At 39.5% G+C, this 16548-nt stretch overlaps 1 protein-coding gene across 1 annotated transcript in view; it reads right to left on the bottom strand.

Moving 5' to 3' along the window:
• Positions 1-11768: 11768 nt before the first annotated feature.
• The window catches only part of st6galnac (ST6 (alpha-N-acetyl-neuraminyl-2,3-beta-galactosyl-1,3)-N-acetylgalactosaminide alpha-2,6-sialyltransferase), a 31972-nt gene continuing 27192 nt past the window's right edge, over positions 11769-16548 (bottom strand). Inside the window, exon 10 of the mRNA XM_049464314.1 lies at positions 11769-13440. Coding sequence (XP_049320271.1) covers positions 13270-13440 — 171 coding nt within the window. The 3' untranslated portion in view covers positions 11769-13269. The remainder of the gene's footprint in view (positions 13441-16548) is intronic.

Below are 16548 nucleotides of genomic sequence, written 5' to 3'. Positions count from 1 at the left end.
ATCCTCTTTGCTCATCTTGTGAAGTGTGTTGCTGCTGTGTTAAACTTTAGGACAGCCGAGTCCTTCTCCTCTGCTATTCACAGTCGACTGAGTCAGTCAAATCTGCTGACCAGGTCCCAGACCCAAGGGGCGGTCCTTAACGTGGCATCATCGGTGGGCGTGACCACGCCCACCAGTCGGCCTCTGCCACCATCTGGTGGACAGCCTGACTATTTACACTCAAACTCAAAGGGTGTTTTACTACCCCTCACCACTAGGGGGGGGTACACTGCCACATCGCCATCTGGTGTTTGATTTGGGTAACTGCATACAGTGCAGAAAGGTGCATCTCATTTGTTTGACCACCAGAGGCAGCCACTTAGCCACATAGCTGTGTCGCCACCTGGTGTTGTATTTGTGTAATTGCTATCATCCTGTAGAGTGCATTTAGAGTTTCTGTCGCCAGAGGGTGCCAATTTCAAACAAACTTTTCGTTAAGTTAATAAAGGGAATTTGCATTGTGGTTGGGTTAAATGGTTTCTAAATAAGTGAACAAATAACTGCATTCATTTAATTGGTTTATATTAAATAGTTAAATTTAAGTTTCAGGTCTGCTCTCTCAAACATTACTCTTTATGTTACATTGAACCAAGCTAAATAGCTATCTCCATTGAGTAACTAATCACAACATAAATAATTAACTGGTCATTTTAATCAATTTGATTAAGTAAAGTTAATTAAATTTTTGTTAATTAATTATTTTCAATTTAATTCAACCATCTTCAAATAAATTAAGATTAATTCCTGATCGATTAAGATCAATTATTAATAACTAATTGAAATTAATTAATTAATTAACCATTTATAAAAAAAAAAAAAAAAAAAAAAAAAAAAAAAAAAAAAAAAAAAACTTATCCAGTTATCAGTTACTCAACCATATACCCAGCACACCTGTGCTTAATACATAGTTAAATTCTCCCATCCTGTACATAGTTAATAACTATACTCATATTTAGACATATTGTGTATAGTGCCCTACAGTTATTAAACTGTTCACTAGCACCACTGACAACAAATCTAACTATTCTTTTAAATTAATCTACTAATTGTAACCTTAGGTCACCCACTTTTAACAGATTTTCTTCTTAGCAAAGGCAAAATGCTAATTGACTCGAACATAAAATAAACTTGTTTGTCATCAAAATTGTTTGATTCCACGTGCCTTACGTAAATCAAAATGTGTGCCACCGAAAAAGCTCTTTTAGAGCTTACAGCTGGTTTACCCCCAGGACTTACCATCCCAGTCCAACAAATGGACAGTGGGGGTCTCCATGCACTAATTGCCAAAAGCCTCAATGAGTGTGTATCTAAAATCCTTGAGGGCAAGCAACAAGTGGATCCGATTTCCCTAATACTGTGGAAACAACTGCTGTTGTCACAGGATCAACTTGCTGCTTCCTCCAAAACCATTCAAAATCTCCAAGCAGAGATTGTGACTTTAAATGATAGAGTTGCAGACCTAGAGAACAAAACTGTACAGTCTGAAATGAACCAAAGAGACCTCAAAACCGAAGTGCAGCTGCTTCAAAAGGAAGCCAACATAGCTACCCAACTTGCAGCTCAGTCACAGGAAAAACTAAAACATGCTATTGCAAGACAGGTTGAGCTACAAACTGAATTAGCACATGCTAACAATGCAGTCAAATTAACTCGAGACCAAACAGAGTTAACATTTGAGCTGATGATGGAGGGAGACTCCCCCATCAATCCAGCTGGTAAATCAGGAACCCCTGGGGTTCCGGATCCTAAGCAACAACCATCCACAAATACATTCCCTCTAGTCTCCCTTAAAGGTGCTGAAGCGCCAGTAGAACCAAGGTTCACTCAGCGTTCCCAGCCACATGGGACCTCTGTGCAACCTCAAGCACCCTCTGATAGAGATTTGGACAAAATTGCGCGTAACATCCCACGCTTTGAACCAGAACCGGACGGTTCTAATGATGTCCACCAGTATCTTCGCGACATTGACTTCTTCTTACGCCGTTTCCCCAAGGCCACGGTAGATGATAAAATCTACCTCATTAAGGTGTCCTCTAGTCGGGAAGTTGGACGTTTCATTGAGCGCCAACCACCCCAGGTTAAGAGAGATTATCCTGCTCTTTGCAAGGCTTTGGAGAATGAGTTCTCCAACCACCTTGTTCAAACCGGCCTTGCTGCAGCTCTTGCAATTAAGCAGAGCCGCCAGGAAACACCCCTACAGTACTATCACCGCCTCAGGCACGCTTATTTCGGCTATAGAAATGAGCCTGGAATGGAGGAAGAGGAAGTTTTCAAAACATTGTTCGTGAGAAACCTCCATCCCTCCACCAGTCACTCTTTTGGAGTCGCAGCCTGCCCTCGTACGCTAACAAGCCGGCAGCTGCGTGATTTGGCTCTCAGAGGATTTGCTAAGTTCCAACAAAACATTAATAAAAAATCAGAGTCAAATGACGTCCTGATAATTAATGAGCAGTCCTCCCACGTCAAGCAAAAAGGGGCACACAAGGCTCCAATGCCACCTAAGACCCAGTTAAACCACAAAAACCAGAGAGTGTTCCACTCTTGGCGTCGCTCGTCCCTACATTGGGCCAAGCAAAGTGACCAAAAGCCCACCTATCGAAGGAAAGGTAGGGTAAAACGCAGTTGGAATGGCAAACACTCACAGCACCATGCTCGAGCACAGAGCTCCAGCAAACTTCAATCTCCGCTCAGGAGAAAGAACCCAAAGCACCACAAACGTTGGTGTCCACCTAAAGGGCACAAGGATAAGACATATCCAACTAACCTGAGCACTAAAGACGGCAGTCTGCTCAGACAATTTCGTAACGAAATACGCAAGCAGGACAATGCTGAATCTGAATTCTTGCCAATTGTCCATGCTCCAGATCAACCTGCTTGGGGGGGTGCGAAATCCATCCACTCCAATGCAGCCTTGGTTGTACAGCCAGACGCTGAAAACAACCACACTGAGGAAGCTTCTTCCCTCAGCCTGGAGGATCCACCACCTAAACATTTCTTGGGTTTCTTAACCGAGAAAGGTTCAACACCAAAATTCTACCTAGCCACCTGGCTGGAAGATGTGTTCGGGTATGAAGCTCTTTTGGACACGGGGTCAGACATTTCTTTAATGTCAAATTCACTTTTTGACCAGGTGAGGGCGACAGCCCGCCGAAACAACAAAAAGATACCTCTGAAAAAGTGTGCTCTTCACCTTCAACCATATTCGCACACTGGTATCACTCTGCATTCTGCAGCCCTGGTGCACGTTGCCATCGGTCCAATGAGCCTCACCCATCCAATTCACATTTCTCCATTGGAGAACGTCCCATTGCTCTTTGGCAAAGACCTCCTTGACCGGTTCAAACCATTGATTGACTTTCAGCATCGTAGAATCTGGGCACAGGTTTGCGAACCCCTGCCCTGTCCTAAGGCACAGGATAGAGTTCAATGCTATCATGTTGCTAGCAACATTGAGCCACACAAGCTCATTGAACCTTCAAATTCCACGGGAATCAATGAGAAGCTCACTGTCAGGGTTCTGAAACCACCATCCTCAGAGTCCCCTAGCATGATTCTAAAACAAAACACCTGTTCATGGGCATTGACTCCCTCTACGGCTGTAGATGAGTACAACCCAAAAGCTGGAAAGTCATCCACTCTTAACACAACGGTCAACGGTGAAATCTTTGTTCCATGGGTTGACAAGTCAGCTGTTCACAGACCACCTGCAGGTTCCTTGCCACGGACTAACTGTGATCCTCTGTTCGTGCACCAAAAGGATTGTTCTCTTCTTGTTCCTGCACCAGTGGTTCCAGACAAACACAGTCCCTTGGATTCTTATGAATGTAAAAACATTCCCACCATCTACACAGATGGATGTGCTTTTCGGAATGCTCAGATCAAATGGAAAGTTAACATGACAATTGGTGCATGTGGCAACACTTTTTTCAGAACACTGGCATTTCAACTTGATCCACTTGCCACTTACTGTGCGTCTTTCAGGATGCTCAAGGGCCTGTTTGTTTATGCCCCAGATACACACGCTTCATCTTCATTCGTGGTGCCTCAGAGCCATGGGGGGGAGAGCCTGGCCCAGGCCCTCGATCACCCATGGGTGGACCACAAAATGATGGGGAAAACACACAGAGCACTCCCACAATTGACATATCTGCCACTTGTTGGAAAAAGGCTAGTGTGTTTTCAGCCCCAATCTTCAGAAGATCTGTGTGGTGTATGGCCAATTCCACAAATGGATTGGGTCGAAAGACTCATGAAATTTGTTCGAAGGAACAAACATCTCATCACTGTGGCAGGTGCATTTGCCAGATGGAGGGGACGTCCCCCAGACCCTATTGAAATGGCTCAGGCCACAACTTTTTCGCTGAACCACACTTTCTCAGGTGTTGGTATATCTCACCGTTCTAGCGGTGAACTGCGGAAACACCCAAAACTGGGAAAAAGCACGCTTGGCTACCAACCATTGTGCTACACTGCTGACAAGCTACTGGTGAGGTCCCAGCACAGCACTGGCAAAACAATTCGCGAGCTCAGGTCTCATTGGTTTGGTCCTCATGCAGGGGCAGACAAACTGCCTCGCATCTGGAACCAAATCCCGCATCGTCAGTGTTTTATTAAACCGATTCTCAAACAAGTTCACTGTAACCCAATTAAACTATGCAAAAGCCCCATGGGACAAGTCGGGACCAATAATGCCCTAGGTTAAATCATAATACTGGGCTAAATACCTAGACACACTGAGTGTTCATTGTCCACCATATTCTGACCTGACGCAATTGTTAAATTGAGAACGTACCACACATTCACTGTCTGGAACTCACCTATCCAAGTAGCATAACTCACAACAAATTGGATATTTTGTTAAACCTAGTGTTTGAATCACCATTTCAAACCATTAGCATAGCAGTATAATAAATACATGGAGAAGGGGGGGTGCCAATTTTTTTTTTTTCTCTTCTCTTCAGGTGCCCAAAACATATTTTGTTTCCCTTCTGACTACGTTTGCTCCGCTATATTGTTCTCAATTGTTGACTAAGTAGTGGCTAATTATTGAAGCATACCTTATGGGTAGGTTGTCTTGATAAAGTTATAAAGGAACAAATAGCTAGCAAACTATTTGTGACCCTTTCATATGCTTGTTGCCACACTATCACATTAAATTAACTATTCTATTCAGAACCAAAAGCCAATAGCTACAACAAAAAAAAAAAAACTGATCATCAGAGAAATTGTATATCCATTAGACCAAAAACTCTGTCAGCGACCTTGTAGTAGTTTGTCTTAAGAAAGCATGACCAACAGGACACCAATTGCATGAAAGATGTACCCTAACATGCTCTGTCTACAGAAATCCACGTTGACATCGACCGATGACCCAACGTCCAGTGGCCCATCGATCGATGGGGGGGGAATGTAGTGGATTAAACAGAGGATTCCTGCATCGCTTGGACACACACACACACACACACATACACACACACACATACTACCCCCACTTTATGGTCTATAAGGAACTTCAACCCCCAGAACACTCTAAAAGCCTTGGAGTTATCTTTTTCAAACAGCCTTAAATTTCAAAATGACATTTCCTGACTATTTCTTCACTCAGCCTCGCTCGAGAACCCTAAATGCAAGTCAGGGTAAACATTTTTAAATTCTTTTTTGACATTCCTTCAGACGCTGTCAGTCGTAAATCTGGATTTAGGACCGTTAATGTTTAAACATCTGGAACTGTGCACAATTGTGGTTTTGCCAACAGCACAATCACCAGGACAAGGACGGGACTTGAGAGAGGGTTCAAAACTTAATGAATGCCTTGGAAATTGTAAATTCACCAAATATATTATACCAATTTAGGGGTTTGTGCTTTCTGCAACCACTTAGAAATAAGATTCATGAAGTTAAAATGAATGCTCTTAGCTTGGAAATTACATTCCCAACACCAACTTCACCAACTTCCCCCACGGTCGTAAATTCCGACGACAGCCGCTTATCTAAACACAGCAGAGGGGAGGAATTTCTCACTAAGAAGATTTTGCTTAAAATACATATATATTGACTATATAAAAAAGGTGTTTTATAGAATGTTTACTAAATAATGGTATATGTGTCTGGTATATGGTATATGTGTTTGGATGTGTCCTGATTAAATTCTCCTACACGTTCAAGTCTGAATCAACAAGGTTTAATTAGCATTTGATAATATAGCTTTATTTGGTTATCAGTGGTTTAACCATGTATTATCTTTTAAGTGATTTAATTGGGTTTAAATAATAACATGACTCTTGATCTCTTTCTGACAGAGTACCATCCATCATTGTATTTCTAAGATTATCTTGAATATTACATGTTTGTGGGCAATATATATATATATTACATTTATTGTGATTCAATTGTAAGATTGTTTTTTTCTGAATTTATCCTCACAAACTGATATGCTGAAAAATGTATTTTGATCCACTGTTTAATTGAGTTTTCTTTTGGTTTGATCTATTAGAGAAATTCTGAAGCATGCTGACCATGTGAGCGAGGGGGGGTTTTATGGCCCTTTGTGAATCCCCACCAAAGTTTGAAATTGCTCCTAGACCAATCAAAACACAGACACTTGGGCCACAGGGCCAATCATAGCTCGAAGGCCAAACAGGCCACAGAGTCTAATAGAGACACAGTTCAGTTGCCAGTTGAGTTTTGGGAGTTCAGTTAGTTGAGTTTAGGGAGTTAGAGAAGGAGTGGGAGAAGATGAGTTGAGGAAAACAGTTAGAGGAGAGAGGTTAGGGAGCCCAGAGATGGAGGAAGGATAGACTGTTAGTTTAGTCATCTTAAGTTAGTTTTCTTAGACTAGTGCATTTAATCTTCAAGTATATTAATATTAGCTATCCTAGTTAAAATATCTAAGGTTATTTTACAATCTACGAAGCCAAGCATTATTCCATCTAAGTTTAGCTAAAGTACAGCTGAAAAAGAGATCCGCCAGATCCAACCCAGAAACCTGCGGTCCGGAGGCCACCAGCAAGCCACCTGAGAGCGAAGGGATTTCCCTGTGGGTTCTCATGGGGCTCCGTGCTGACACAGGAAGTCCACCCACCCTGCAGACAGGCTCACGTGATCCTTTTTCGGGGTGAAGCAGCAGACTACCAACCCAGGCGGACGTCACCAAGGCCCATTTCAACAACTCAGAGTAAGGCAGAGCTGGGTTTAATCTTTCGGCAGATGGTGTTCTGTTGGTCATGGTCTGGGTCAGGTCTTTAATAGAGCGTCTTTAGTATAGATGACTCATTTTGAGTGTCTTGGGTGGAAATAAGAATTGGTTTCGTAGACTTAAAATGCCTTAGACCCTTATTTAGAAATATTCACTTTATAGTTCTATTAATCTTTATTCCTTTCATATCAGCATTATAACGTGTTTGTTCTTTTATTTCTCATTTATTATTCTACACTATGATTTGATATATAATGGCTACATTATGACTTTTTAATGAATTATTTACTCATATCTGTGTGATTTAATAAATACTTTTATTTTACAAAACCTGTCATTTCAGTGTGTTTTTCTGGATAACTTGGTTATGAAAATTTCTGTTACCTGTAGAAACCACACCCTGAGATGTCTTGTGTTATTAATTAATTTGATTAATTAATTAATTAATTAATCTAATTAAATTAATTTAATAACTGGCGCCCAATTAAAAAAATATTTCAACATCTCAATTAGCACCAGGTATTAAACCACTGAGCCGCTACAGTTTAATAAGAGTAAACAAAGAAACACAATTAAACAACAGCAACATGTCAAAATATACAGCATTTATTCAGGTTATTCAGGTTTATTAGACGTTTCAGCCCTTTTCCCTTCATTTTTTATCAAAAACCTACTAAAGCTTTTCTAATTTATATTTAGTTATTTAAAGTTATAATTGCTGGTCGTATTAGTTTTCTTTTATATGACTTGAAAAAATGTCCACACCAATTAATAAATTAGAGGGAATTATAAACCGTTAATCACAACAAAAATACAAGTAAAAAATATTAAGTAAAAATATTTTGTTAAAACTCCCCAAAATATCAGTGGTATAAAAACCCCTATAAAAACAAATCACACTCTTCAGAATAAAAAGGTGCCAGGAAGAGTTATTGCTCTTTTCTGTGAAATACCATGGAAGAAGCACTTTTGGTGTTTTGGTAATTTTAAATTTAAAAGTGAAATGATTTCAGGTTGTGGTTGGCTTTGTGTTTTTTCCTCTACATGAATAAATATGTGAAAATAGGTGTTTTAAACCTGAACCGGACTATTCTATATTAAATATTAATAATATCCTCTCCATTCCCTGCTGTTTTCCACTTTTTGACTTTTTAACATAGCTTGAATACAGCAGTATCTGTGTTGGATGCTGCAATAATAATGTAGATATCTGTAATTCTCCGGTTTTAGCCGGGAGCTTTTTCCTGCGTTTACTTCGCTTTGGGTTTAAGGCGGCTGTTTGTCGCAGTGCAGGTGTGATGTTTTTAAACTCTACTTGAATTAGATTGCAATTGTGGTTCAAACTACCCCCAAATGTGGTTTTAACCTGCAAATAAAAAATCCAATTTTATGCAATTTTGTCTTTTTTAAATCCGTCGTTATGCAATCGGTATGTCCCAAAAATCTTATTTGGGCTGACAGTCGAGAGAGTACAGTAGATCATGCTGTTTCTCCATCAGCAGCCGGAGTCTGAGAGAGAGAGAGAGAGAGAGAGAGAGAGAGAGTACAGTAGATCATGCTGTTTCTCCATCAGCAGCCGGAGTCTGAGAGAGAGAGAGAGAGAGAGAGAGAGAGAGAGAGAGAGAGAGAGAGAGAGAGTACAGTAGATCATGCTGTTTCTCCATCAGCAGCCGGAGTCTGAGTGAGAGAGAGAGAGAGAGAGAGAGAGAGAGAGAGAGAGAGAGAGAGAGAGAGAGAGAGTACAGTAGATCATGCTGTTTCTCCATCAGCAGCCGGAGTCTGAGAGAGAGAGAGAGAGAGAGAGAGTACAGTAGATCATGCAGCTGTTTCTCCATCAGCAGCCAGAGTCTGAGAGAGAGAGAGAGAGAGAGAGAGAGAGAGAGAGACAGAGACAGAGAGTACAGTAGATCATGCTGTTTCTCCATCAGCAGCCGGAGTCTGAGAGAGAGAGAGAGAGAGAGAGAGAGAGAGAGAGAGAGTACAGTAGATCATGCTGCTGTTTCTCCATCAGCAGTCGGAGTCTGAGAGAGAGAGAATGCACTGGTAGAGAAAGCAAGAAAAGCATTTTTTACCATCAAAAGATCCCTAAACAAATTTAATCTTCCAATACAAATCTGGCTAAAAATATTTAATTCTATTATTAAACCCATACTTTTATATGGCAGTGAAGTTTGGGGACCTAAAATTTATCAAGGACACGCATCATGGGACACGAATCCAATAGAAAAATTTCACCTGGAATTCTGCAAAGAAATTTTAAAAGTCCATCGCAGCACGGTGAACCTGGCGTGCAGAGCAGAGCTCGGCCAGTTTCCTCTCTCCCTATCCATCATAACCAGAGCTTTAAAATTCCACTCTCACCTGTCCCAATCCCACCCAGACTCATACCACCACACAGCATACCTTAATACCTGCACACACCCAGAAACAGACCCTCTCACACACATTAAACACCACCACCACCTTCACACCACCACCTGCTACACCCTCAAACACACACACCTCCAAACCATCCACAAAACACAGCAATCAGACTATATTAATCACTGGCTTCATGAAATTTCCTCCATTAATAAATTAGAATGTTACAGATCATTAAATAGAGAATACACCCTCGCAGATTACCTGACTAAAATTAAAAACCCCAGAGAAAGACACACGCTGACGATGTACAGACTCAGTGCCCACAGCCTGGAGATAGAGAGCGGGAGACAGAGGAAACACTGGAGACCCAGAGCCGAGCGAGTGTGTGATCACTGCAGCTCCGGGCAGGTAGAAACCGAGCAGCACTTCCTCTCCTCCTGCTCTAAATACACCCAGCTCAGACTCCAGTTCCTACAGAACATCACATCCACCATCCCATCACTCAGATTAATAACAGAGGAAGATCTGATCAGACTGTATTTAGGAGAGATTCCAGAATGTGTTGGATTATCTGCTAAATATGTACACAACTGCCACACCCTGAGAAACCAGAGCCCCACCCTACACTAAACAACCCTGCTTATATAATTATATATATATTATTGCATAAACTATATGTACATTTATTTCTTATTATTATTATTATTATTATTATTTTTTATCACATATTGTAATTTATTTATTATCCTTCAATTTTGTCATAAATTGATTATTATTTTTGTATTTGTTGAATTGTTTGCTTTGGCAACAGTTGTTGTTTACAATTCATGCCAATAAAGCCATTTGAATTTGAATTTGAATTTGAGAGAGAGAGAGAGAGAGAGAGAGAGAGAGAGAGAGAGACAGAGACAGAGAGTACAGTAGATCATGCTGTTTCTCCATCAGCAGCCGGAGTCTGAGAGAGAGAGAGAGAGAGAGAGAGAGAGAGTACAGTAGATCATGCTGCTGTTTCTCCATCAGCAGCCGGAGTCTGAGAGAGAGAGAGAGAGAGAGAGAGAGAGAGTACAGTAGATCATGCAGCTGTTTCTCCATCAGCAGCCGGAGTCTGAGAGAGAGAGAGAGAGAGAGAGAGAGAGAGTACAGTAGATCATGCTGCTGTTTCTCCATCAGCAGCCGGAGTCTGAGAGAGAGAGAGAGAGAGAGAGAGAGAGAGTACAGTAGATCATGCAGCTGTTTCTCCATCAGCAGCCGGAGTCTGAGAGACAGAGAGAGAGAGAGAGAGTACAGTAGATCATGCTGCTGTTTCTCCATCAGCAGCCGGAGTCTGAGAGAGAGAGAGAGAGAGAGAGAGAGAGAGAGAGACAGAGACAGAGAGTACAGTAGATCATGCTGTTTCTCCATCAGCAGCCGGAGTCTGAGAGAGAGAGAGAGAGAGAGAGAGAGAGAGAGAGTACAGTAGGTCATGCTGTTTCTCCATCAGCAGCCGGAGTCTGAGAGAGAGAGAGAGAGAGAGTACAGTAGATCATGCTGTTTCTCCATCAGCAGTCGGAGTCTGAGAGAGAGAGAGAGAGAGAGAGAGAGTACAGTAGGTGTGATGCTGGTTGATATAGGCATTTGTTAGCTGATGTATCAGAGATGTGATGCTGCTTAATAACTGAAAATGATTAAATTAAGAGTTGAGTTGTTGGGAGTTTTGAAAGACACAGCGGAGTGGAGGGGTAGTAGAGCTGGAAACCCACGTTTTAAGAAGTAAAAGTTATTCTTCCATGATTTTATTTAAGGAATCCTTTGTGGCACCTTTTCTTTAAGAGTGCAGGACAGCTAAGAGAGGATCAGAATGCAGAAAAATAAAACAAAAAAATCATTCATGCGACATATTGCACTTTATACACCCAAACTGATAAACGCAGAGACCAAATCAAAAACAGAATTAAAAAATGAATCAAAAGATTGTTAATAAAATATATATTTTGAATTTTCTATTGTGGTAAAATTATTTTTCACAATAGAAACTCTAAAAGCAATTTAACATAAAAGCAAAAAGTAAAATGTTCAGTCTTTGGTTGATTCTCTAAAACTTCAGAACACAGAATATTCATTGCACAGTGCTCCAACACACACACACACCATACACACACACACACACACACACACAAACACACACACACACACACACACACACACACACACACCATACACACACCATACACACACCATACACACACACACACACACACCATACACACACACACACTTATAAATCCACACACTCACTAATAAAGTGGATTAAATTCAGCCCTTAAACTGTAAGGCACCTTCAAATTAAGGCTTCTTCTAGTATCACAGTTCTTTATACTGAACATCTTTCTGATGTTCCTCCTTCATACAGACGTCTGTCTGATACTGGTCTGGAATTACTGGACGGGTTCGATAAATACAGCCATAAACCCCAAACCCACCAACCGCTGCCTGACTTCAGCCAGAGCATTTCCTCTCTGATTTCAGTCAAAGAGCCGTATTTCCTCCTTTAGCTCAGATCTACCAACCAATACAGGAGAGATTAGATGGAACTAATTAAATAAAGATATTTTTTGGGTTTATAACAAAAGCCCAAAATACCCTTCTTCCCTTCTGCCTCCGATTCAGTCATTTATACTTCTGATTTCTGTTCAACCGTTCAGGAATATGTTTCAGATAAAAATGCTCAATATCAGTAGTAGAGATGCACTGAATACTTAAGCAACTGCAAAAATATTCTATAGTAAAAATACCCCAGATAGTTTGTCAGGAACAGCAGACTGTATTTTGTCGCTTCCCAATAAAAAACACATGTATAATTCTTTCTTGTGTCACAATTTCTTAATAAATTGACCAATAGAAATGATCCAAAATGACCTGAAACAAACTCTCTTTACAGCGATTTCCACAAAGAGTAAAGAAAGTTTTACTTCATTCCTGTAAAGTTTTGGAGATCAACGTGTTTCACTGAACAGCGGCGTTTCCTTTAATGTTAGAATTTTTTCCTGTAGCAGGATTTAACCATACGAGCTGTACAGGACTAGAATAATAACGTTAATGTGTTAACTGTGTTAATTTTACTCACAAGTGACCTGAGTAGAACTACAGTATATCTAATAACATCTATAATTTATAATTAGAATTTGAATTTCAGTGCATCCCTACATACCAGTGAACAAACAGCTGAAAGCTTTAGGTTTTAAGGTTTACGGGCGCCGTGAGAAGAGTGAGCAGAGTGATCAGTACCAGGGGGGGGGGGGAGGATGTATTCCCAGCAGACGGGGGAGTTACTGCATTCCTTCTAAAACACAAACACAGTCCCTGAGTATCTGCAGTCTCACAGTTCACAGTCTCCCAGGCCAATAAATTAAAAATATGAAGTTTAAGAAAGAAACAAAACGGACGTATTGCCTTCACTTTGGACAGAACATTAAGCTAGGCTAGGCTAGGCTAACTCCAGCAGCCATACAGCATTAGTCTTTATTCCACAGCTTATTCCACTGCACGTCCTGAAGTTGCTGTAGAGTCTGTGCTTGACATTGCCGTAGACTCCGTGCCCAATGTTGGCGTTTGGTGTAGACTCTGTTCTCGATGTTGGCACAGAGTTCGTTCTTGATGTTTTCGTAGAGTCCGCTCTCGAGGACACAGCATGTTCAGGTTCTCATGTACAGCTTCATCAGTCCTGCATCGTGCAGCTCCTTCCACAGCTTCTGCTCCAGCTGCAGGTCATGGTTGGCGTAGAAATGTACGGGATGGTGAGTTTTGTCGTAGTAGTGATCTGAATACTTGTTGTAGTCTGACGTCATGAAGCCGTAGGCGTTCACCTTTAGGAACAAACAAAAAAGAAAAAAGGTAGGTTAGTTAGTTAGGTACCATAAGGTAGGTAGATTTTCTTGTGATACCCGTGATTCTCACACAGATTTATAACAGCTTCATAAAGCCTACAAATCACCTACAATATCTGAGATTTTAGATTTTAGACACTTCTTGGGAATCAAGAAGAGAGAATCGGACCCAGAGAGCATTCTGATTGGTTGAGAGTATTGATTGAAATAAAAAGGTTTTTAAAGCACATTCACACTTTCATCATCATGATAACTAGAAAAAGACACAGATAAAACACAGAGAACTCTGTAACTATTAAAAGTAGAAGATCTTTATTTTCTTTAGAGAAATTACAGATACAGAAGTCAGAGAGCGGTGAGTACTGTTTCCTACACCTTCAAATAAAGACTCTTAGAAACTGGAGAAAAAAAACTGCTACAGGAAGACGTCTGGCTGACCCACATGGAAACAGCAGCTTTAGCCTTTAGCTCAGATTAACATGATTAAGAGTCTCAGTTTCAGCAGAGAAGATTAGAATTAGAGTTAATCTGACTGAAGAAAAATAACTGCAGTAATAAAGTTATTAATAAGATAAAGATAAAATTAAAAAGCAGCTACCTTGACCTATATATTTTTTTTATTTATCATGATAGGGTGAGGAATAGGTGTGTAAAATCTTCCAAATTTCAGATGAATGTAAGATTCATCTTAAAGTCATGGTACAGGAAATCACATTGTGTCCCGTGACTTTTGCCATGTGTTATGGACACTGACGAAAGCTGTGGGAACAAAGACTCCACCATGTTTGAGTAAAATGAGCTTTATTCTCGAGTTTCATGCAGGATATATTTATTTATATTTCGTTTGGAGTATTACAGGCTCCAGCTGGAGTCTCAGTCTGTGACCCGCAGTTGTGTTTAATGTGTATACAGCTGTTTTATTTAGTTTTGATATGGTTCTGATCATATATAAAAGCTCTCACCGGCTGCAGTACACCGCCTAACGTCACATTAATAATCTTTACTGTTCTCTATAAACAGGAAATTACCAAACCCGCTCCAGTGACTGACCAGAGTTCAGAACTCAGATACTGAGAGAGATTTTACTGAAATAATAAACTTATATTAATATACAGGTACAGTTTTACAGACAGGGATTAAGCATAGTTTTAGGACTTGAGATTTTAAAAGTAAAGTACAGTTTAGGACTACCCTTGTGAAAAGAAAGTGTATTTAAGAGCATCAAAAGTATGTTCAAATTAGGAAAAGAATACTAAAAGTGCGTTTTCTATTCAATATACTTTATGAAAATACATAATAACTCTGTACTTTATTTCCGTAAAATGTATTTTTAAGCAATATGCTTTAAACAAAATGGTGTTTCTGAAGGAAAATATATATAATGCCATTAAATACTGCTAAAAAAGCAATTTAGTGTATTTATTTTCTAGCAATAAGGTGTACACAGTATGAGCAAAACTAATGCTTTTAAATTTAAATTTAAATATAGCTTCATTAAAATGTAAATATACTTAAGTTAAGCCATAAGTTGTTCAAAAATAGTATATTTAGTATGTATTTAAGTCTATATTTGAATTTTAAAAAATATGTACTTTTCCATGTTAAATATATTTTTAAAAATATATACTTAAATACACTTTTTTCTATTAAAAGAAAGACTCAGTTCTGAGCTGCAGAGTTTCTAACAGTCTGATCTGAACAGGGTTCTGTTATTTGCACAGAGCTGTTAAACTGGGTGAAGTACGGATGTTTACCGTCTGTAACGGCTGGTGTTATGGTCTGTTATTCTGTGTATATGGTTTAATCACCACAGTTTAACAGGTGGAGGAGTTCGTACCGCTCTGCCTCTCAGGGTTAAATATTAAGAGGAGAAAATGCTGGAGATCAGCTTTATGAGAGTTTCTGTGTGCTGGATGAATGATCAGGTGGTTGATTATTTACAGGGTGGTGTTAAAAACAGCTGTTAAAACACTCGACCTACTCCCAAACTGATCAAACCCACAGCGCTCGAGCTCTTCCAACAAATAATACCTAAAATTATACGTTAAATAAAACGGAAAAACAAAGTTTTACAGGGTTTTATGTACATGTACAATTATACAGCAGTGTTTTCAATCACTACATCAATATTTATGACCAACTAATACCTAATTACTACTTCCAGTATATAAAGTTTTTAGTTTATTGTTAATTTATTTTCTTTCTACCTTAAAACTTATTTACACTCCACCTTAAAAAAAATCCTCTTCCACCCTAAATCTATTTACCTTTCACCTTAAAACAATATCCCTTCCACCTTAAAACTTATTTACCTTCCATCATAAATTCCCCTTCTACCTTACTATAACTATTTTCCTTCCACCTTAAAAACTTAAAACTATTTCCCTTTCACCTTAAAACAAATTATCTTCCACCTTAAAACAAATTCCCCTTCCACCTTAAACATGGCATATGTTTATTGGGTCTATAGTAGAAGTTGAGAGCTTTATACATTTTTTATATTTTGGTTTATGTTGTAAATATAACACAAACTGTCCACATTAAACTAAACCTGGATACTTATATTAATGATCTGTTCCACCTTAAAAGCTGAAGACGTTCAAGGGCCTAAAACACATCTTCGCCACAGCAGCATTTAAATTAACAGCATTTAAGGTGGAATAGCTAATTGGCAGCATTTAAGGTGGAACCGTGTATTAATTTCTAATCTAATATCTAATATCGTCATCTGAGTGATTTACTGAAGGCAGTAAAGTGTATTTAAGCTAGACAGCATCTACGTACATGTAGTGCTCCTGTAATGAAGTCACAAACAACATGACCAATAAAATGAGCGTAAAGTAAACATGAGTATGATCCACTTTACAGGTGTCACAAGATGTTTCATGGCATGAATACTGTAAATGTATTGTAATACTTAACATTACAGGTAAGAAGTATACAGACATATGGAAGCTTTCTGCTCCCAGTGTTGTGTGTGCGGTAGCATGACTGGTTCATTTTGTAAAATGCATTGCTTACAATGTGTTATTTTTATTACATTACATTACATTACATAACATTACATTACATTGTGCTGCAATAACT

The sequence above is a fragment of the Astyanax mexicanus genome, chromosome 15, assembly GCF_023375975.1.
Source record: "Astyanax mexicanus isolate ESR-SI-001 chromosome 15, AstMex3_surface, whole genome shotgun sequence".
Lineage (NCBI taxonomy): Eukaryota > Metazoa > Chordata > Actinopteri > Characiformes > Acestrorhamphidae > Astyanax > Astyanax mexicanus.
This window is presented reverse-complemented; position numbering and strand designations above follow the sequence as displayed.